Below are 25,142 nucleotides of genomic sequence, written 5' to 3'. Positions count from 1 at the left end.
GACGCAGAAGAAGAACGGGTCCATCTTGAGAGTTTGATCTCCGTGAGAGCCGGGGCTGTCACACATACCCCGGGGCTAACTGTCCCAGGCAGAGGGAGCTTGACTGCTCTCTCTCATCCCACTGCCACCTGGCTGTGCTGCACCATTTCCTTGATGTATTATGCTTCCAGACTGACAACATCATCCCTGATGCTTATTGTGATTACTGCTTTGCTGCTGCTAGTCTGGCCTTTTACTGCTCAATTGAATGTTCTATAAGCCTTCAGGGTGATGATTATGATGCCATCTGGCTGGGAAATAAACAAAAAACAAGGACCTTTCAATGCTCCGTCATCATTTCACTCTGCCTTTTCTTTTTTTTGTGGGTTCTTTCGAGGGCAGAGGACCATATTTTTGAGCAATAATCTCTGACTTTTCTAGGTGGGAGGATTATTCAGTGGTTGAAATACAGGCATGAGGACCACTCCTGGCCCCATATAACAATGTATCGCCAGGAGGCACGTGGGCGAACATCTCAAGGTCAGATGTGAATGCTTTATGAAAATGATTCATAAAATCCTCATTTTAATTGTTGTTCATCTTTTCATTTTTTGCCTTCAGTCATTTCATAATTTATTTATTTATTTTGCATTTTTTGTTGTTGTTGAATCAGTTCGATTCGATTAACAATTTGACGCACAACATAAAATATAATCGCTGAAATACATCAAACTTTCATGAGTCAAGATGTGTCCACGTCTATTCAACTATTCTGTGCTTTAAGATCACCAGTAGGAAACTTGGTGCTGGTTTGTTTTCAGATGCTATGTTTCTTTAAACCAGTCAGCACTGTGGATTCAAGGTTGCAGGTTCACATACGTACATAAATAATTCATTAGCATAACACATTTTATCATGAGCTTGTTCAGTTGTTGAGTCCTTGGGGATGTTCTGTTTAAGACATACATGTGATCCGCATTTTTTTCTTCCACAAAAAAAGGGGTCCCAGCAAAAAAGGACACTTTTCTCATGCAAAGTGCTTCACCACCACAAGCTGTCTATCTGTGCACTTTCCTGATGGCCTTCAAAAGAATGTCATGTCTGATCTTCTACAGCTGCCGGTACAAAATCACTCCCATAATGCACTGCAGCAGTTGGCATTCTAAGATGATCGACAGGTTTAAATGAATTATTGAATAACCCAGTGGTCAAGACCATGTGGAGAGTGTAGCCAGACCAAGACTGATACCAATGAGGAGGAGCTGAATGCAGAAAAACTACTAGTTTGTTCCCAGGAAGACGTTTCAGTTCCTGATTTATTTTGGAAAAACGTGAAATGATCAACGGACTTATGCGACTGTATGCAGCTTGGTCTGGGTCTAGGTCTCTGTTCTTGACTCGAACACAACCTGCCACAGAGTTTGATCGTCACTTTGAATCAATACACACAAAGAACTGCAGCAATTGGGATCAACAATTAATGGAAGCCTTAGGTGACTTAGCTGTTGTTTCTCTCTACAATTATTGATGAAGCCATTGGATGAATGTTTTAACAGCCTGCCATGATGCCAAGGCCAGAAGGCACCGCAATAGCACATACTCTGTCTTACCAGTGGTTGGTTTGCAGGGACAGCAGCATTAACGCAACTCAGAAGAAAAGCAGTTCAGTACTTCTCTGACTGTAGGGGGAGCAGCAGCTTTGCTCCGAGCCTCTCCTGGGTGACTGTGACACTTTCAGTGAGAGTCCAGAACTCAGTCACAGTGGGGGAACTTACCAACCAGTTACGGATGAAGGGTCTATCCTGGTCAACCGTCTGACTTGTGTACGAGACAGATCTGGAGCAGGTTGCATAAAACCTTGGTGAAATAAGGGATGCTATTTATTCTCCTGCATGCCCTGCTATTCAGTAAACTTTGGCACTCAGAATGGGCTTGAATAGGTCAGCATGGATTTCTGGTGTAGAAACTACTTTGCCATGTGCTGCAGTGTTCACAACACTCGAGAGTATTCTCCCGGTGTTGCACTGTTTCAGTATTCCCATGTCCGTCTCCAACATCACGACGACATGCATCGCATCATTAATAAATGGAACAGGACAGCGCCGTGTGGACCGTTTTAGCTCAGCTCATCCATCTTTAATGCCCCTCCCCCCACTCCACACACAGAGACGGAGACGGCGCGCAGACGGACGGCGGAGGGGACGGACGGGTCAATTGTCGGTTCTGAAACACACCAAAATACATCACCGCCCCTGTTACGCTGTTTGCTTCATCAGGCAAATGGATTACAGCTGCCACTCGGTGAAATTGGCAAAGAACAATGACATCAGGGGGCTGTTGTAGCCCATTTATTATTAATGGATGCGCAGAGGAGGTGAGCAACGACCAACAGGTGGAGCACAGTCTAGTAGCTCATCTATTAAAGATCGGAAGCACCCCATTATCTCATGTATCTATCATATTTTAAGTCGCAGCGGAAGCGGGAGTCAGCACCTCTGCTGGTGACAGTGTGCCGTGATGATGCATTATACAGGTGCATGGCAAATAAACTCCTGTCATGCAACCAGCAGACATATTCAATATTTATAAGGAGCAGATCACAAAATCCTTAGCAAAGCAGTCAAGGACTCGCCGAACACAGAGCTGAGAGTCATTTAAAAGTATATTTTATTATTATAATATTATTATTATGTTATTATATTATTTCTTCTTTGGTGCAGCAGATGGTTTTGATGAGCCTTCAAGGCACATATACATATATATATATATATATATATATATATAATATATATATATATATATATATATATATATATATATATATATATATGAATGAATTCCCCCTGACAAGCGTAGCACACAGAGCTCATATCTATGTGTCAAATATCATGAGTGCTATTCTGGGAATCAGTGGAGAAAATACAGATACCCATCTGTTGGTCAGTGAATGCAGGAGTAACAGAATTCCAGTGTAACTGCCACAGACAGCATGGAGTGGAGATAAGTGTCTGCAGTATAAAGAAGATGTGTGGATTTGCAGCATGCATGTGTATACTGAACAGTGTCCATTACAGTGAGGACGGCCACAGATAAACAATGCTGACAGGGAGCAGTATCAACTGCTATAAGGCTGTCAGGAACATCCACAGCATCTGATGGTATTATATACAGTACGTGAGTCAAACAGATTGAATCAATGCATTTTCATTATTAATAAAATCTGCCCAACATATTGTGCATGTTTTACATTTTAATTTACAACATCAATATTGCACAAGATACTTTCCTATGGAGGACGAAAGTGTGTCCTTGTGAGTGATGTGCAGGTTCAAGTATAGTTGCATCATCGAGCCCAAAGACGTGAAGCACACACAAGGTGAAGAAATCTTTTGAAGTGGCAGAGAGGAATGAAAGTTTGGGACTTCATTGACTTTCTATGAGTACTGCTGTAATGACATGTATATATGGAGAATCTGCGGGGCATCCATCATAGGGAAAATGATGACTTTGCTTTATGTCCGCAGCGCTCCATGGCTGAAATGATGTCATTCTTTAAGGTATACAGTATATGAAAAACAACTCTTGAGTTCGACATGTGAAATATGTGGCAACAGTTGGCTCAAGTCTATAATATTAACTCACCAAAATAGATTCTTCAATCCGATACTGATATCGGAGCCTTTGAGTATTGGCCGATACCAATATTAACCTGATATGATACAAGCAAAAACAGACACTTTTATTACTTATTTTGTCGGGTGGACTGCTAGAAAAGGCTTGGATCAAGTGATGTTTCTCAAACTGAGAGCAATAGTCAGCAACAGTCAGTATGAGAAAATCTGAGAGTCATTTAGTATGAACCAATTGCTTACATAGACTTTAACCTTCAACCTAACATCTACTGTACTCTACAATGGAATACAATTCAAAATAAGTTAGAAGACCCTGAAAAATCATCAAAATAAATACAAATATTATAGATCTTCCAGTCACACAAACACAGATATGTTGTTTCTTTGCCTCAGAGGTTGTGAGGCTGCTACAAATGCCTGATGAGGTTGGTCGTACTAAAACTTATACTGTGCCACCACAGGAAAGCTGCAATGCCTTTTTAGGTTCATGGGAAATTGTTGCCACCTACTTGTCCTGCAGTAGCACGCGTCCACGTGAACATGTCACAGGCTCTGCATGCTGCTGGCCACTCCTCGGTTACGGCCAAAGCGCGGCAGCACTATGAGTTTTTTTCACAGATATTTTGTGTATATTGCTTATTGGAGCGCTTATATCGGAGATTTTAGATTCAATACTTATTTTGTAGCTGATATCGGACCGATATCAAGAGCTTGACACCCGGGACCTAGGATACCTATTGAACTTGTATTGCTTCTTTTAGAAAGTAAACATTTCTGGGCTTGAAGTTAAGAGGCACAATCTAAACTCAAACTGCAGTATAAAGTAATTTCATCTTTATTACAGATGAAAATATTGATTTGAACAGATAATGTCTGTAGTAAGTTTGATGCGACACATTTGTGTATCCTGTCTCTGATTATGAGTTGAACCACGGAAAACGATTTTTAAAATTATTTTATATTATTATATTATCAATACTACTCAAACCAGTGGACAAAAATTCACTAGAAAAATGAAGTTTTCTTGAAGATCAAAAGAATTGGTCTCATAAAAATAACAGTGGTTAACAAAGCATAACAAGAAAGAAAAGTTGCTGTCGTAAGTAAAGCCCTCCACACACTAATACTGATGACAACAATACAGAATATTGGATTTTTGTAGATGAAATTACATTGAAATAATGATCAAATTGTCAATAGTCAATATTTACGAACAATAACAGTCATTAAAAAAGAAAACACTCACACACCAAATGCATTTATTTTGTACAAAAATAGACAGATCTATGCGACACTGACATTTTCCAACACAGCGGCAGAAACACCAGCAACAGAACTGTAACATCTGGGAGGAGTGTCGACGCTATTCATACATCTTTGGCTCGTGTCCATTCTCAAAAGATTAAACTCCACCAGCTGATCAGAATTCATGAAGCATGATGACACTGCGGGTAAAAAGTGAGGCGCGACTGCTTAAAGAATGCTCCGCTCCCCTGCAGGCGTTTGTGTCTGCGTGATGCAAAACCAAACACGGATTTAAACATGATACGTGTCCTGAGGAGAAGATGAGAACAGGGCAGCACATGACTGACGTTTTTCATAAGCGGGAATCTTTATCATCTAATTTCATCTTTAAGAGCGAATAAGAGAATCTCTACCTGCTTGTTTGTGGTTCCTCGGGGACGGAGTGTTTCTGTGAGCCAAATCGTTTCCGGAGGCAACAGTTTGTTGTTCAATTAATTTTTCAGATGAAAACACGGATATCACATGAAATATTTGTGGATATGAGCTCCCAAACAAATTTAGCTGGAGAACCTGAACTTCAATACTAATATATATTGCATATAGAAAATAAACCACCAGGGCAATCGAGCAATAAGACTTCCGACACTTATTTTGGGCTTTTAGTTTTGGTCAAATGAAGTTTGCAGCTTGTGGAAAACCGTTCCATTCATGGCTCACTTCCACCTAAGGAAAACACAGGTGACCTTACAGGTCCTCACATGGATCATCAGTGCCCTCTTCATATGCTGATGAACAATAAAGACTGATGTCAATACTCGACTTGGTAGGTGAGTAACAGTGACCCAAAAGCTTGTCAGATAACTGATGCATTTCTCAGCTGGAGGAGAAGGACGGCTCTTCTGGAGCTGATGATCCAGTCACACTCCTCAGTTCACGTTTTGTGCTGGATCACTCAGTAGTGATGACACAAAGAAATGAATGGCTTTAAAGCTACAGTTAGATGACACACATTCACCTCGGCCTCGGCGCTCGATGCCAACACTGAACATCGATTTTTCACTCAGCAAACTAAGAGCAGAGGCTGCCAACGCTCTCTCGAACATACACACACAATACATAAGGCAACAACAGTGGAGTGATGTTGAGAGTGCAGGACTCTCATCAGTCAGGCGGGAGGTCCAGTTCAGGGCGACTGGAACTGGACCCCGTGTAACAGTTGCCATTACAGCAGCACAGAGCTGCTGTCAGTGAGCTGCCAGTCTGAGTAATGGCTCCCTGATATCAGAGTGCTCCACGGAGTGTAAGTACTGGGCACAAAATACCAAGGACGCCTTATAAAACAAGAGTTTTGTTTGTTATAAATCATTGATATACTGGCTTCTTGCTGAAGTCCTGTTCACATTTAGAGACTTGGACAGACTTTAAAAAGGAACAATTCCCAGCTTTGGCTTTTGAGTGAAAACACAGAACTTACTTAACTAAAATAAATGAAAGGTTTAAAAGTTTAAAAATGTCATTTTCAGACCACATAAAGGTCGATGAAAACCTTTTCTCCAAATTTCAACAGCCACTACTGACTTTTCTTTGGTTTCACTTATAAATAGCGTCTAGAATATAATAAATGATGTTTTTGCAACATTATAAAACAAACTTTAAAACATGAAAACACACTTATAAATACATTCTTCCCACTTTTTGATTTAAAATTCTTAAATCTTTGTTCCTTGGCTTGATCAGCCTAGCTTGGTGCGCGTGTCCTGACTGTAGAACAAGACCTGCAGCAGGATGGCCACGTCGATGAGGATCTGCACCGACCCGCACACCCAGAACTGCGACGGGCTGTCGTTCATCACAAAGTATGTTGTCTTGAAGACATCGCCAGCCGTCCACAGAAGCACCATCTTTACGCTGGATGGTGGACAAAGAGAAACAAGAGGAGGCTGTGTGAGAAAAGGAAGTGACACCACTGCAGTGCAAAAGCAATAGGACAGCGTAGGATTAGATTTCCATGAAACTGGTGTTCAGTTGTTTGTCTCAGCGAGCATTTCCTCGACCTGCGACAAATGTGGGACCAGGCTAGAGTTTTCATCTTCACTGTCAATAATATAGATGCCTGCATGTCTTAGAGCTTTTCGCTGCAAGTCTGTTTGGAATAAAAATGCACCTCTCACCAATGGAAACAACAGCTTCAGGGAAGTTTTAATGCGCACAATAACTTCGGCAGGTTGCCTTGACATTATTAATCAGTGCCTACAGTTTCAGAGAAACTCTCAGAAAGGAGTGCAGAACAATTTCAGGAGATAATGTAAAGCCTTTAGGAAAGGGCTGCACTCTCTAATGAAGACGTTGCCACCAAATGAACCAGCAGTTAAAGCCGAGTGAATGAATACCGAGCACATTCCTGTTTTCTTCTCCATATTCCGGCACCGCCAACAACCCTGTCTTGTTTCCCCTCCCTTCGCTTGCAGCCCGGAATATGACATTACTCTTTCTATTAGAGTCGACTTGACCCGGTGAAGACGTGGGACCATCAGTCACCAGCAACAGTGAGGGAGAAAGGGAGACGCGAGTAGAGGGAGCCAACGGATGACAGTGTTTATCTAGCATGCAGAAAGGACAGTCAAGTCAGAGACGGAAAACCACCAGAGATGAGGATGGTGAGTGTGTAGAGGGGCGTTGAGACGGTGTAATGACCGCAAGGGGGGGGGGCAGCAATCCCGGGCAATCCTTCAGCTCTCCTTGCAGAGTCATATCAAGCTCCCCACAGCTGCCAGTGAGTCCCTAATGAATGCAGGACCACCGCGAGAACATCCATCTAATCGCAAGGAGCCACATGGCAGAGAACTGAAGCATTTTAAACTACAAATTGCAGAAATAGTTCTCAAGGAAAAGCTGCAGGAAACTGCAAATCTTGATGACCTTTTCTCAACATATAATTGCTACCAGAAGCTGCAAGGATTTACGTTCTTAAACTTGAATCCAAGGGCACTTTCTGGTTGAACCTTTCAACCACACCATGACTTTCAGTAGAACATAATAAAAAAGGAACAAATACCAGGCTCTTGAACATGGACATAAAGTACAGGAGCCACGACAAATATAGCATGAGCTTGACATGTCTGACGTATAGCATGGAAACCTACTCACGGTAATGGTGTCGATGTTTCAAGGCATGAGGCAAAACACAGAGATGTGTAGCACATTCAATTTTAATATTCCATCCACTTTGTTCCATTGCAAGCTACTGCTAAAAGAAAACTGACAATTCAGGCCTGCAGTAAAACCTATACCATCAGACATCGAGCTTTGAGCATTCACATAAAGGGAGATAAGAACTGTACGGTGGAGCAGAAATGAAGTCAGACTTGTCAGTGAACGTTCAAACTCTCCCAGAGTCCCTTGACTATGGCGGTCTAAAAACAATCCAAGGGGCTAAATTGGCCCTCCACTCCCCACGTCCCAACATGAACCACAGTGAATCCAACTATTTTGGTACACCCAGGCGTGAAAGGAATCTGAATCCCGCTCATGAGTTCTGCTCCAAACAGTTTATACTTTTGAAGTAAACACTCCAGAGTTTGACTAAACTTCTCCAAAAATATGTGCTCCAGAGAGTTTAAAGTCGTCATGCGACTAGGCCTCTTTCTAAGAGCTGCTTCACTTTCAATACCTAGCGGGGATTCTCTTTTTCTTATTTCTGAATGCTTTACCACCAAACCTTATCATCCTTCTCTTTGACTGCATTACTTTCCTCCAACTATAACATCACTTTCCGAAGCTTTTCTTAAATAAGGTGGAAGAGAATTTGCACAAATATGGTTGGGGAAATATAAGGAGGGGCACTGTTCCCCCAGAGCAGTAATGTACTCCAACAACAAACCTTCAAAAATGGCGACTGATAGAGGACCCCTTCCAGCACACATAGCCAGTGAACAGCAAACATGTGATCATGGCGCCACCATGATCAGGGGCTGCTACAACACACCAATGGTTTGGAGAAGAAGCAAAAGGGTACTGGCCCCTGCTTCAAATGTTCAGGACTAGGAAGATGGCAGGGCAGTTGAAAAGAAAGTTGAAAGTTGAGCTCTGAGGGTAACTCAAGTTTCCAGAGGAGATCAGTCACCATCAGTCTCCAACCGGTCAAACCCGAGTCAAAAAGCAAGAGTTGGAATAGAGCTGACGGTACATGTGGAGACACATGAGCAGAAGCTGTGCAAGTAGCAGTCCCTTATTCTTGAGAGCCAGAAAGGTAGGTGGAGAGCCTGGGATCTACCAGGTTGGCTTTAGGGGCTTTGCTGGTCAGTCTGAGGTTAATTGGGGTGATGCGGCAACACACAAGAACCTACCGAATGACCCTGGCTAAGGAAAAACCAAGCCCATGGTAGAACCAGGGTGGTAGAGGACAGAGTGTCAGAGATGGATGGGCAAGATCTGCAGAGCTTTGCAGGCAGTTCTTGATCTACGGTCAAGGTTATCGTGGGCTGGTTGACGGAATACCAGCCAAAAGTAGGGTGTGATGAAGTCACAAGGTCTGCATGCTAAGCAGTGTCTTGGACCCCTCCTGTCCTTTCTGGCAGGGCTTGGACCACTGTTAAAGAAAGGACACATGTTGGAACTAATAATCTTTAAATGAAGCCAGTGGAGATGCAAACAGAAATCTACTAAAAATAATTTTAGATATCATGAGGTGTTCTTGGTGTCTCTCAACTTCGCATCCATCTGGCCTCTAGTGTCTCAAGCAATACAGAGATTTTTAAAGACACGACAATTGTGTCTGTCTATCTGTCACATCCTTGCATCTAATATCGGCCTTCACTGCTCAACTGCGATGCCCATCTGTCTTTCCCCTCGCACCTTGCTCCCCGCCAACAGACGTCACCAACTATTCTCCGGCTCCCTCGTCTTCCTGGTCTTCTTTTTTTCTCGCGCTTGTCTCTCCGTCTGCTGCATATTTATGAGCCCCGGGTAAGGTGTGTGAGTGATAGCTGCTGAGCGCCTTCTCCGAGATGGAAAAGTTTCTTCACAGTGTGACCAAAAGATAAAGTGGAAAGTTCCACTAATTAAAAGTCTTTAATGTACAGCCAGACTGCAGGAGTCTGCAGTCTACGATTCCTCACTGAAATATTTAATTTCAATTGCTGTTTATGCCTAAGTGCTGCGCAGTCATAGATAATGCTGCTCGCAAACATCATGAAACTTTATAGTGAAAAAGTGAGTTCGAAGTCACAGAGAACACAGATACACATCCAGTGAAGCTGCAGGGATGGGCAGACTTTTTCGGCTCGCATGCTACTGATACATGACCAAGCAACATTGGAAAATGGGGTCCAAGACTGGTGATGAAACAAACTCAGGACAAGCTTCATGCTGCCAATATAACTAGATTCGTCACATTCGTCACAGCAGACCAACGGAATCACAAGCGCTTTGTTGATGTTAAAGGGCTCAAACGTGTTGTTTTCGCCCGTTTGTTTTCCCTATTTTACTGACCAACCACTGTGATTGGTTGACTGAGCTGCAAGGCATCATGAGAACTGTTCAGATTCAAGTCACCGTAAGTGAGTTTATTGCTGAGAGTGATCGCACCTCACATGCTGAACGCTGCATTAATATAAAGATGAACTCAGTTATTTTGAAAGCGCTGCAACGGACAGATCAATCGGATCTCCCGCCATTGACATATGGCTCTGCAACCTCCATCAACCGAGTCACCAACATTGACATCAACAAATACATAATAAGAAAGACGAAAGATTAGGTTTTCATTTCGTGTATCAAAAAAAAAAAAAAATCAAATGCCGCGTCACTGTAGGAAGGAACACTGGTGGGCTATGCACTGAAGCAGTTGAAGTAGTGGCAAGATCAGCAAATGATGAGGGTTTTTTTTGGGTGAATCAAGTGTCTTACGATAAGGGATAAGTTACAGACAGCAACACTTAATGGTAATGTAAATGTAACTCTGTCAGTAGTATTAGTTATAGTTATAAACTGTTTCGGTGAACAGTGGAACTTAAGTCTTTTTTCAGCTTCCTGTTTTGTTCGCCTCTCTGTGCTGTTTTGCTAGTGTTGCTAGTCGTGTGACATACATGTAAATATTAGCATACAGACATTGTTTGTCAAAGAAGTTCCATGGAAAGTGTTGGTATATAGATGCAAAATTAAAGCACTAAACAAACCAAATACGTCCGCATGACAAAGACCCCTTTCCTCATTATATATTTATATATTCCACTGATGACATTGCTAACTGCTCAGATCATTTTACAGTTTCGCTTTCATCTCCCCACGAACGATCTTTCATTCCTCCCTTATAATTCCCTGTTCCCCCCTTTAGCTAATATCCTCGCTCATGAGACAACGAATATTATTAAGAGGGATAAGTCAAGAATGGTGTAATTAAGAAGGGCAGGTCAAACGAAGTCCCCACAGTGGTGCAATGGGACAGAAGCAAACACCAGGGTGAGGACGTTCATGACCAGCGGGTGTGTCGTTCCAACAGCTCTTTGTCATGCATGTCTCATGTAGCTTCATCTGACAGACGCCACACCAGTCTGGGGGCAAGTGATGGATGCCTCGCAAGTCCACGAGGAGAAGGGACCATTATGGTATTGACTAACTGAACGTAGAAACGTATGTGCACACACAAAGACTCACACAAAGAGAGGATTACTGGATCAAGTGTGCAACATGCAGGACAATAATAAATATATATAACTGTGGCTGACGCTTTGTTGTCAGAAACTCTACAGCGAAAGATGGCGAAGAAGGATGAGGGTAAAATGACAGCGCTCAGATGACCATCAGCTGCCGTGCCTTCAGAAGAGGGTGAAAAAGAAAGTCCCCCGAGATGGAAGAGTGGCCACACAGAAGAAAGCGATGGAGACTGTGACGGGGTTGACAGTTCTGGCTGCAGACCATTACAGGCGTTGCTGCTGTGTGTGGACCCCACAGTAATTGTGCTGGTTATTGAGCGAGTGCTCTTAGGCCAGCTATTAGCCCCTCTAAGAGGCCGGAGTGGACAAGTGGAACACTATCAGTGGGAAAATGGATGAGTGACATTTAGGAGCAGACCGAGAGACTGGGGAGAATTAAATGGACCTGAGTGTGATGTCTGCGGTTTACTGATGTACTGTCCTGCAATTTCGTTTTGGATGCACCTTTAAATGTCATCTTTTTTGATTGTCGAGATCAAAAACAGTTGAAATTGTGAGCGAATGGTGACTGACATTCCCATCAAAAAACGCCACAATAGACTCTGATCGGCCTCATCTTCCTCTTTGGTCCTTCCTCCGGGTTTATTTCTTTCACAGCTGCTTCAAGCCTTGTTTTCCATCTAACACCAAACTTGAATCAACTCCTCAGACAAGTGACCTTTGCTCCCTCGCTCTCTCCTGTGACCTTATTTGTAACATCTGATTCATCTCGTGTCAGCCACAGTCACTGTCAAAGTCACATGTGCCCACCTGGTCCGCCACTTCAGGGACCAGAGGACGGAGCGGTGAAAGGTCCATTGAGCAGAGAAAACAAGGGCATAGTGTTGCTGCTGCGGAGGAAAAAACACACCTGCAATGCGATGGCTGTCCTTTCAAAAATAACACTGGCATGAAGGGGGTTTCTACTCAACGTATAGCACATTCAATCTATGGATCGGAAAGGTTGGATTCTGTCAATGAAGATTGCTAAAGGTTCAACTGTGCATGCTAGACAGAACAACTTCTCTGAGGAAGACATTTGAAGTACCAAATTTAATTCCAATACATGTGGAGGCTGAGCATAAATAGACACACTTTGGTTCAAGGCTTATTAATACAAGAAATACATTTAATCTCATATTTTATTACCCAATATCATTTTAGTCGATCCATCAAAAGTGGATCCAGATAGCATTCCTGTAAACTAGCGAATGTAAACTAGCTTAAAAGGGAGCCGTAACTCTTTCAGAAAAATGATCTCTTTTCAAAGATGAAAGCTTATGTGATCAAACATATTAAAATGAAGCGGAAACATCCAAACAAACACACCATGGTGGTGGACATGGATGTGAACATGACGGTTTTCGCCATGTTACTCGTGGAAAAATCCTGAAAGAAACATCATATAATGACTGAAGTCTGTTGCTTGCAGAACTGGCCGGACAAAAGATGGATCACTTGGATTGGAAGCAAATTTACTTCTATGTTTTTAGCTACTTGATTCCCAGCGTCCCAAATTTTTTTTTCTTTTAAATCGCTTGATGCTTTCGCACATTGGTGTTTCGATGAAGTCAAATGTTTCCTCTCCCGTGTGGCGTTCAATAAGGGGGTGTTTGGGTTAGGACGCGCACAGGAATTAGCTGGAACCTCTCATCTGCACTTTAATTTATTTACTTGGTAAATAAATACAGCACTTATGTGGCTCATTTTTACTGAGGATATTTCCCAGAAGGTACAATGACGAAAGTGCATGATCATTTGAGCGACTATATACAGTATGTACCAAGAGACAGCAGGGACTATACAGAGAAAAAAAGAGTGCCACCTCACAACTTAACCAAAACCCCAACCTACGTTTCTTCCGAATGTGACATGCTGAAATCAATATGCAACGCGGAAAGCAGACACAATCTACTGTCAAGCCGTTGCTATTTGATGCATCATGAAGTGAAAATGTGTTGTCCGTCGGTGACGTATTTTGCTATTAGACAGACAAATAAACGTTCACAATCATTTCACTGCAATAATTTGCGCATGTGCTCTGTGAATCTATAACCCCCAGTCTAAGGAAAATGATAAAGAATGGATAAATCATCACTTTCCATCAAGTACAATCTGCCCCATAGTCACAACATTATAGTGAAGCGCAAGTCATATGGGCTGCATGTGTCCTGCTATATAATTATATAGGGTCCACGACGTTTTCTGGGAGTGACATTGAGAGCAGCAGGGCGAGCGGAGAAACAGCTGGCATCGGTCTCAAGATAATTTTCCGGCAGATAAATGATGTCGGTCACAGCCCAGCAGGATCAGCAAACTTTACAGCAGCACTTGGTTCCACTGGGGAATTGATCTGTGTCACACTTGGGCCATTAAACATCCTTTTTCGGTTACTTCTTATCCTGTCTCCTTTTTAATCTTTTTGATAATTTTGTTTGTTGCAATGATACTATGTATGGTACCGACCTTACTTGTTACCAGGATTCTTAAACATTTTATTTTTGACATTTGTGCCAAATTGGCACTCGGATGCAAGATTTATGTTGAAGGCCATTTTGTCATTGGGAGATTTTGTTGGGAGTGAACTGTAGCTGCGCTCTCTGAGTGCCTTTCTAGTTTTAGCGGCAGACTGATCTCTCAAATAAACCATCGGTCGGCTCTTGGCCTCCTCCTATTCGGGCATGGAACACCTCAACGGGGAACTGAGCAGAAGTCAAGCGGCGCCACCTCATCTGGTTTCTCTTACGACAATCAACAGCACCCACTACTGCTCTTGCATATGTACTGTTATTTTAGGTCCTTTTCTGTGCTAATGCTTGTGTGAACGGTTCAGACTTTATCGAAACCATCACAGAAGTGGATCAGATAGGAAAGTGTGCGTCTCGAAGTGGATGTAGTCTAAGCCCATACCAAATGACTAACTTCCTCATCCCATCGCACAAATGAGTCTGGTTCCTTTGGTCACAACGCAGCTCCAGACCACTGGTGAGGGTAACTCAACCAGTATATAGAGAGACGGTGGACTGACCAGCATGTGGATCGCACACTCCCTCCTTCACTGATTTTGGATCAAGACCTTGAGACTATTGAACGCCAGCACGGGGGGGGATCTCCTCCACGGTCCATCGTGGCAATTCCAACCATTGCCAAGTGAGTCCCACGGCTTGGACCACAGAGTGAAGACCTACTTCAACGGCATTATAAAAAGCCTCTTGGTGTGTCGCCTCAACTTGTGTGTCTTTATATATGCAAGCATGTGTGCACCTGTGTGTGTGTGTGTGTGTCTGTGTGGGAGGTGATTTGACTGCAGGGCTTTAGCTCTCTCTGGGATAGGAAGTGAGGCCACAAAGACGAATATCAAAAGACCCAGCAGGAAGAAGGCTGAGAAGCTCTTAACCTACTAATAATGAATTATGCATAAGAATCGATTGCACTTGAAGGAACACAGAAAAGTTTTCAAGACTGAAATTGGATCTTATTTTGAGCAAGTAAACCACATGTGCTGATGTATAATGTATTATTTGAGACATGGTATAAGCAAACATTTGATTTGATTTTGAGAAACAAGTCGTGGTCGATGTTCGACGGAGAACGAGGCCGTGGTCCAGCATGCTAATGTGCAGTGGCAGGCTGTAGTGTCACACTCCCATTTATCAGTCAGTGACTATCCAGCTACAAGGGCCCATCAGATGATGTCAGTAATGGTGGAGATGGTTGCATGCTAACAAGGTACCCAACAGTTAACCCATTGTTACTGCGACACGCTTAAAGCGAGTTAAAGGATCCTGTGGGTACAGTGTGTGAGGAAGATGTCAAGCTCATCAGGGGCGACTCATCTTTCAGGCCCAAAAGGAGTGGAGAGAAAAGTTAAGATTATGGGTGAATTCCAATCCCTTTCTCAGTCTTCAACCTCATATATGATCTTCCTCAAATTTGAGATTCGTGGACACCTTTTTTAGGATTGAGGAATACCACATACAACACATTGTATTATCTCTGGATTCACCTCATTGTTGCATGACAATTATTTTTGTTCTATTCTTCCTCTTCTTCCGAACAGACTTTCGCGAAATGCTGCCCCCTACAGTCTGAGGGCATATCTGCATTTAGGGAGTGCCCTATTGCCCTTAACACATGGTTTTGTGGGGTATGGTTGAGGGTTAAGTTTGAGGTTTTATCTTTAGGGTTTAGGATTGTGCATTAAGGGAGGAATTCACACTATATTTGTATTTTGTGTGCATTTTGCATTTGGCTATATAAGTCAGTTCCTACTAAAGAGGGATGAACATGAGTTGTTACTTATTGCCATGCCAATCACAGATCACATCTAATCTATCAAGAAAAGGGGGTCTAAACAGAAGACAAGATTTTTTCTTTCCAAATATACATGTGAGATTTACAGAATCAGATTGTTATTTCTGTACATTCATGCAGCTGATGGACAGGTGTCAAAACAGCAAAGAAACGTCAGGTGAACCACTGTGACTGACAGGCGTTGCCAGGCACAAGAGTTGTCTCAGAGACAATTTCAAATAACTGCAAGAGCAAAGGTAGAGCAAGAGAACTGAAACTGGCCCATGGGTGCGATGCAACAACAACCAAAACTCTAAGACAACAGTAAACCTACCAGGAGTTTCATCCATCCATCATCCATAATAACATGTACATAAGCAACAGAATTGTTTTAACCAAAGAACAAAAGTGCCCCCTTTTCCTTCTTATGCATCAACAGCTAATGTTGCCCCAGACCAAGAGCTGGGATGCAACTGAAGTACCATCTGAGATGAACACATAAAACAATCCAATATTTGTGAATAACAAAGAGACACAAAAGAGAGGAACCCCATTTAAACAGACAAAACCTACATGAATTAAAGCAAAGTCGTACTACAGTTCTACAAGTAAGACGCTTTTCACTGTTACACAGTAGGCGAGAAAACACATTCTCACATGTAGGAAGAAGAAGCCAACATGGTTGGAATAACTCAGGGATCCCAGAGGGGCGAATGCAGTCAGGGGCTCAGAGGAGGATGAAACATCTATTCTCTCAAAATGATAGTGAATTTCTACAGAGCTGCTCAATGGTGCAGACATGACTTTAATTTCAGCTCCACACCAGTATTACTGTGCAAGTGTTTTACGACCGGATGTGGAGGGTTTTTCTCTTAATGAAACACAAACTCAACCGTGAGCACTTTGGGAATCTTGTCAAGTCAAAAATAATGTTTGGAGCACTGCAAAGAGTAAAGTGAGAGAGTGCTTTCAAATAAGTTGTTAATGGGAAAACAATAATAAGGATAACTCCTCTGCAACACTAGTTTAATGACACAATTCTCAAAAGACAAACTAGTTGTATTTTTAAGTTTTCAAAGTAGTATATGTGCAACATTCTATTTTCAGTATTTAAAATATTTTTTGAGTTTTCAAATCAAGTAGTTTTGACTTTATTTATCCTTCCATTTTTTATTAACATTGTGTGTGTTTTCCAGTTAGCTGAGTAGAATATCACAACACTTCCCAACAGTGCGATGTCAAGATATATCGTGATGCTGTCGGAATCCCAGACAGATCACTGCTCCACGTACAGACAGACTTCCACTCACACATAAGACAGCGGTGTATCCACACCAGGCCAGCGATTTCTTTCACTGGAACTGTAACTTTTAGACGCCAGATCCCACAATGGACAGCTCCACAACGGCTGGTTTCACGTCTCCATCTGCATGACCACACCAGAACCTTTTGAAAACATCCCCTAGCCTCACCTCTCTAACCATCGTATCCACTTCACGACAACAACTGTAAACTATAGACTACTGTCGTTCTCAACAACAGTTTTTTTTTCCATGCAAGAGCATCACAATACCACAGAGTAGCCAGGCAGGTGTATTGCATTATTTTCAATTCCTTGTCCTTCTGGCTGTGTTGCTCCTAAATGCACATTTTTGCTGCAAACAAAACATTCTGAAACTGCTCTTAGATATAGTTATTTATATTTGCCTTTATAGTGCAGCAGACGGAAACAGGAGTGCAGACAAAAGAAATTGGTTTTATGAACATGAAGAGCAACTCCTCATGCTGAGCTGAAGAATCTCCACCACAGTGAAATACAGGGTCAATTACAGAGTTAATTGTGCTTTAGAGTTTTCTGCTTATTCGTCCACCAGAGTAACAAGCGCTGGCTGAATTTCCTCTGACCATTAAAACCGCAGTGAATTAAAATGATAGATAGTGTTGCACTGGAAACTTCCTTAAAGTGCATGTGAATATAAATATAGAATTAATGATTAATATGATTTTTTATATTAATTTCATTGGTTCATCCAGGTTCACACTCGCCTTAATGAAATTAAAATGCACAGAAACTCTTAACTCGGTTGCTCTTGGACAGTAATTGGACTCGAGGGAAGTTGCTGCACACGTGGCAGGGGGAGTTCACACTTGGTGCTGTCTCATCACATCTACAGTCACATGATCAAGAAGATTAAGTGCAAACATGAAAGGAGCTTTAAGTGGAGGGTGACAAGGTGCACATCACACATGTAAGTAAGAAGAGAAAGTGAAGCTTCTTATATGTAAAAATGGCCTCAGTCGTGTTTATATGCAGTCAACTGAGCAACCAGGGAGTGAGGTCATGTGACAAATGGGTTTTAGTACCATGATTTTTATATAAGTTCAGTACAAGCTTCACCATATTAACAGATGAGGAGCCGGTACTGAACCCTGGGGAACATCCCATCGCTAACACTTTAGATGGGCGGAGCACTTATGATATTATATTCATAAACTAATGCTTATTTATGGTCAATAATCAGTAGATATAATGTTGTTCAGCGTGAACTTTTGGTGACTAATCCTGGGTAAAAACACTGTCATGTAAGTATCATAATGACTAACTAACATCAGTGGCAGAGCGACGGACATTGAACAGGCTTCTGTCCATCATTGACAATCCTAGTCATCCTCTGCACAACACCATCTCCAGACAGAGGAGCAGTTTCAGTGATAGACTGCTGTCATTGTCCTGCTCCACAGACAGACTGAGGAGATCGTTCCTCCCTCACCCTATTCGGCTCTTCAACATCTCTCGGGGAGGACGATAAAATGGACAAATACACTCCGGACTCACTACACACTCACACCATAGACACACATGCACTTTATTTTGCGACACACACACACTCACATGCTGGAATGTTGTGGTTTGTTTATTTTACTTTTTTCTAATCTTTATTTGTACTATTGTTTTTTACTTGCTCTTATGTTTCCACCTGTCATTCTGCTGGACATGGGGATTTCTCTTCGGAGATTAATAAAGTATATATATCTATCTATCTATCTTATCCATATAATTACAGGATAATATGCTGCTAAAATAGTATTTTATTTATAGTATTATATTTCCCTGATCTAAAGCGTCACCACCTAACTAACTTTGCACTCTCCTCTTAGATAACTGTGATTCAGATTCACAGCACAACTAAACACTGATCTGTTCCCTGTGGTACAAAGACACTTAATCCAATACAATTGTTTTGTGTTTTTGGAAGGTGAGGTGTCGGTAAAATAGTAGGTCATAAAAATAGAGTAGAAAGAAGATGACACAATACCATGAGAACGGTGAAATTCTGACAGAGAAAAAAACTTAAAGGAGGGAAATATCAGAAGATCAGGGTTCTAATAAAAGGTCTAGAGAGTAAACGGGACAGAAGAAAAGACAAAAGTTACACGGACAAAACATGCACAATATGTCCATAGCCTTTTTACCATTATAACATCGGATTATAGGGAACTTAGTGCTACTTTTACTGCAACATTTTAGCCAATAATGAATCATTATTAAGAGCTAATTCGTGTCATCAGTGTAGTGTGGTTATGAAACATTACACACCCGCAGTGATGAAGCACAAATGGACCCCGACTAACTGTAACAAAATGTAGAATGGGCCTATTACGTCATTAATGTAATACAACGAGTTGTGTTGTGTCACCATTTGCAACATTCATTGGACTGATGTAAATTAATATTAAATTTGAATTTGCCAACTCAGGCCATGTTAATTACTCATTAATTATTTGCTATTGTAATACCTTTCTTAAACATTATTGAGAGTGTAAAAGCTCTATAACTGTAGGATTTCATGGAAAATGCATGCAATTCAACATGACTTGCAACACCAAATGAATACGTTCACACGTTGTATTTCACTTGAACATATATAGAAAACAGAAAATCTGAGATACTGGCTGAATTTCTGGTTCAGTAAAATGACACTACAGTGCAACAAGAGATATAATTGAAACTGCTTAAAGTATTCCATCCTGCAACAGGACTGAACTTATACGATTTTCGGCAAATTACCCACCAGTGTCCGAGACGTCGAGTGACTTACTGAGTCATTAATAACTGGGACGCCATAATTAGTCTTATTACTATGTGCCATTACGTGTCTAATTGATCTGAAAGTCCCTTAAATACAATTTAATGACTAGATGTCGACCTCCGAGAGACAAAATGAGCAAGACGGTCAAACACACTTCTGCTTTTCACAATGACACGCTGAAGTCGCGTGACCAAAATCATGCAGGAACTTACACAGGAAAGATGTGTCAGCGTTTCAGTCGCCATAGTTCACAGCTGAATCAATCATGTGATATTTTTAAACAAGGATATTGACACTTGAGTAATTTTTTTTTCTGTAGTAGCCTATAATTAAACACCTTATTTACATAGTTGGTTTGTGGAACATAAATCACCTGCCCTGCCAGGACCCTGGGGTTAATGATGGTCCATATCGAGCGAGCGCTTGAAGCCCAGAGGGAGTGAGCAGATGTCTCATACCTCATGCCTTTGGTGGACTGGTTCTGGAAGTTCTGCAGCAGCTGGGGAAGGCCGAGCATGGCCTCAAACATCACGGCGAGGGACCCCAGCGTCTCCACAAAGACGACCGAGTCAAGCAAGAGCAGCGTGATGACGGCACACAGCACGGTGAAGCCGAAACAGAAGAGCAGGTAGTCCTCGAAGGCGCTCCACTGCCAGAAGTATCGTACGTCCCAGTCTGGGCGAAAAGAAGATGTTTAAGAGGCTGTACAACTATTTAGTATTTTACTGAATCTAAAGTATATAATACAGTGTGTGTAAAGTTGAAGTACGCATTGCTGATATGGCAGTGATTTAAAGTGACCACAAGAGCAGGGAACAGAGAGACTGCACTGGAGAGTGTTTCATTAAAGGATGCATAGCAATTCTGCAGAGACAGCACTCTTAAATCGATAGTGAGCAGATGCATAAGTGAATGGAACACAGATGAACAAGCGGCTCAAAAGCCTTTACATTTCTATTACTATAGAATAACCTGGCATTTGCGGGGGCGGCTTCACATCCCGAGGATGTGTATTACCTTGGCTTCAAACCCACCTCTGCCGATACAAGCCGATTCATCATTGTGCGGCTTTTTAGACACAAAGGCAAATGCAAAGACCACAGCTGTTCAGAGCGGTTATTTGCTGCCAGAGTAATTATGGAAATGTACGTAGACATTTACCGCTATCGGATTATCGAAGGGCCACATGATAAGGTCTGTTCTAATTAAGATCCGGTAAGATAGGCAAGGTCTATCTTACACGATGATTCGACGGCATGGTAAAAGCAGAAACCACACAACAGCCATTTAGATTTTTCTAGAAATTGAAGCAGCAAAATATATCTGCTCCTCTCTATCTGACTCTTTTTCAATCTCTGTAGCAAATACGGAAACATTTGGTGTGAATTGCAAGAGAAAATTATCGACAAAAAAATGAAACATATTGTCCACGATTTGAGTTTACCACTGATATTATTAGCATAGTATATCAACAACAAAGTCACACCCATTCAAACACAACAAACTTTGATTTCTTATCAGTAATTTCTACTGCCTCCGAAGACTGGACGACTGACAGGAGGGTGCACTTCTCTCTGTCATTCTGATACAGAGCAAACACGTTGCACCGACTGATGCTCACTGTGTCATCTTGTTAGGAGAAAAACACAACAGCAATCTACTGGGGTCGGCAAAATGGTCAAGTTCATTTATTCATTTATTGTTCTATTCATCTATTGAAGACCGCCCAAGAACAAATAAACTGATGGCAAACAGACTGACTAATAGCTTAAGTTGCACAAGCTAACGCTGATTCATGGAAAAAAATACCTCTGACTCTTAAAAAAAAACATGTGTAGATTGTGTAGATTTATTGTGGGGTAATTTGCACTATTTAAAGCTTGATCGACTTTTGTGTGAGTCATGTGGGGGACATTGCAGAACAAATGGAAATAAACACTGATGTTATATATCCCCATTTAGAGTAACATATTTCAATACTGTATTGGTTATACATGACTCATCACCCCTCGATCTAGTAGATACAATAATGGACTATCAACACTTCTGAAAACGAATGACTTTTTCTCACCATATATCTACTAACAGAGCTGCACCAGTGCAAGAGCTGATCTCCTTCAGTTTAGAATGCAATTATAGCTCTGTGAAATAGGACGAGGCAGAGATCACAAAGAAGGAGGATATGAACAGTAAAAACAGCTGCACATAATGAAAACGACCTTCACATGGCGCTGGAGGGACAAAACATCAAAGTAATATCTTTTAAATTCTTGTCACCATTTTCCTAATGTAGCGTTTTATGGGGTTATTAAGCGCTTCTCGTTGCTAATGCAAGACCATGTGGACATCAGCAGAGAAGGATTGATGGCAAAATAAGAGCAAAATAATTAGCCAGGGGGCCGATGACGTGTTCCCTTAATGTCACCTTTCACCACAGAGGTAGCACTGGGAGCGATGTGCGACCGGGAGAGGAAACTTATTCGCCCGTTTCTAGTTCACCGCCTGTTTCACAATAGTGTTCATTTTTACTGAATTTCACACCATTTATTATTCAGAATTGTTTGTGGCTTAATGAAATTCCACTTTATATTCATGGAGTTTTGTCAGTTGATGTTGTATTTGCTACTCAGTACAACTACAGTTTTTGTGTACATGCTCTTTGCTTGGGGAGAGGGGTTCAAGGCCAAGTTGAGACAGACACGCACTGCTCATCTAGAGAGAGGGCATCGGTCCGAAGTGGGATGGCACTGTATTGTGGATGTGTCTCTGAGGCAAGTTGCAAAAAACTGGACTCCAGTGTGACAATCCCAAGGGAAGGAGAGAATGAGAGTCCCGGGATGACGGTGTATGGCATGAAGGACAAGTGATTAAATGAAGCGTAAGGGTTTGAAGGACCCACATGGATGATTGAACCTCTGTGTGTGAAACCCAAGAGATAAAGCCGCATGAGAGACCCTCCATGTATGATGGATAATGTGCACTTCACCTCTAATATTCTACTTTGTTCTAAGGCACAATGTCATTCATATCTGTACAGATACAAAAGCATAAATAGGAAGACTCTTTTTCTGCCGACTCAGATCTCATGCAGAGTCCACAGCGGCATATATGTGCCAAAGTGTGGAAATGACGGATGACTTTATTAAGAGGAGAAACGAGCGTGTCAAAAAACTTGTCGGATGTGAAAGACAAACGAGTACAGGTTTGTGTTTCCCTGCATCTGTGATGAGTCACAACGTGAACTGGGTCATCCTGGTGCAGTGACACAGGCAATGTCCGAAGCGCCCGAGCGCTGTTCCACTACTTCATCACCACCCAAAAGCCCTGTGACGTCAAAGAAAGGGGGAGGCGCTCATATCCTTGGAAGCCTATCCAAATAGAATAAAATAAAAAGGGTCATATCTCCCAATTTCACCGAAATCCATTAAAAAGTTAATTTGAACACAAACAGACAAATCTGTGGAAAACATAACCTCCTTGGCAGCGGAAAGAAATATCTATTTATTTGCATCTCAACGCGGAACAAACTCCTTCACCTTCACCTTCTTCTGCCGCTTATCCGGGGTCGGGTCGCGGAGGCAGCATTCGGAGCAGGGAAGCCCAAACTTCCCGGTCCGCACAAACCTCCTCCAGCTCTTCCCGGGGGATCCCGAGGCGTTCCCAGGCCAGACCGGAGACATAATCTCTCCAGCAAGTCCTGGGTCTTCCCCGGGGTCTCCTCCCGGTAGGACATGCCCGGAACACCTCCCCAGGGAGGCGTCCAGGGGGCATCCGGATCAGATGCCCGAGCCACCTCAGCTGGTTCCTCTCGATGTGGAGGAGCAGCGGCTCCACCCCGAGCTCCTCCTGGATAACCGAACTCCTCACCCTATCTCTAAGGGTGCGCCCAGCCACCCTGCGGAGGAAACTCATCTCAGCCGCTTGTATCCGCGATCTCATCCTTTCGGTCACTACCCAAAGCTCGTGACCATAGGTGAGGGTGGGTACGTAGATCGATCGGTAAATCCAGAGCTTCGTCTTGTGACTCAGCTCTCTCTTCACCACGGCGGTCCGATACAGCGATCGCATCACTGCTGCCGCTGCACCAACCCGTCTATCAATCTCACGCTCCCTTTTTCCCTCACTCGAGAACAAACTCACGACATACAAACGCCCTGAATGGGCCCCTGGTTTCATCCCACTTTTCGTACAGCTTATCTCCCCAGACTTCTCCTCTTATAGACACCAAAACCCTCCTCTGTTGTCCTCCAAGAGAGCAATCCAATCTAAAAACCTATTCAACTACTTGCCCCAGATCCCTCTCTCAACGTCTCATTCCATCTCTCACTTATTGTGCTCGCTGTGTTTACTGGCCTAATCAAATCGCCTGGAGAAGTATAATGAAAGCTGTGCATCATTCATGAAGCCATCTATTCATGTCACGCTGCCTCCCAACTCCCTCATCTGACCACCTCACTCAACCTCAGGGGTATATCTTCACACCACCAGTAAGGAGCAGTGTTGGGTAGTTGAAGCCAAGTCACACTTTGGAGTTCAGTTAACCTGAGAGAGAGACAGCGCTGTGTTAGGATGACTGATGAATGAACGTGCAGTTCATTGACTTAAAATGTAATTCAACAAGACATGTGCATTAACTTAATAAAAAAAAAAAAGCTCCAATGTGCAATTGTTACATTTGAACATGACCCAATATTTATAAAACAAATTTTGGAGTCGATTATTTGTCATTGGCACATTAAACATTGCATCAATTTCAATTGGATAAGCTTGTCTCAAATGAATACACCAACCACTGTTTAACATGGCGGGTTCAAGTCTTCAGTGTGTGGCTCATCCCGGGACTCACACCAAACACAAGCCAACCACAGAGACAGCTCCTGTCCGGAGCAGGATGACCATGTGAGAGTTTCAACACAGTACGTAGCTTTGGTTAACACATTTCATTATTTCTGCTAAAACAATCTAAATGTTGCTCACTTTGACTTACACCATTATATGACAGTAATTAATAAATAACACGTAATTAAATTGCAATATTGTGACATTAACGCATAAACAACTAGAACATGTTGACAATCTACCAACGTGAGCAGATTCAGTAGTTTCGGTCACTCTTTTTTTATACACTATAGATTGATGCTGATGCGTCACTCGCAGCACCAGGCAGGTCAAGTGCGCAACTTTGGGTTGTTTATAAACCTGACATGCCT

General features: G+C 42.3%; 1 protein-coding gene across 2 annotated transcripts in view; it reads right to left on the bottom strand.

Moving 5' to 3' along the window:
• Positions 1-4,524: 4,524 nt before the first annotated feature.
• si:dkey-246g23.2 (solute carrier family 66 member 2) overlaps positions 4,525-25,142 on the bottom strand; it is a 42,166-nt gene continuing 21,548 nt past the window's right edge. For both annotated transcript variants that reach the window (XM_053884891.1, XM_053884892.1), the window contains 2 exons: positions 20,391-20,607; positions 4,525-6,764 (listed from right to left, as the gene is read on the bottom strand). In XM_053884891.1, coding sequence (XP_053740866.1) covers positions 6,590-6,764; positions 20,391-20,607 — 392 coding nt within the window. In that variant the 3' untranslated portion in view covers positions 4,525-6,589. The remainder of the gene's footprint in view (positions 6,765-20,390; positions 20,608-25,142) is intronic.

The sequence above is a fragment of the Synchiropus splendidus genome, chromosome 14, assembly GCF_027744825.2.
Source record: "Synchiropus splendidus isolate RoL2022-P1 chromosome 14, RoL_Sspl_1.0, whole genome shotgun sequence".
Lineage (NCBI taxonomy): Eukaryota > Metazoa > Chordata > Actinopteri > Syngnathiformes > Callionymidae > Synchiropus > Synchiropus splendidus.
The sequence above is the reverse complement of the archived record's forward strand: the minus strand, read 5'-3'. Positions and strand labels throughout refer to the sequence as shown.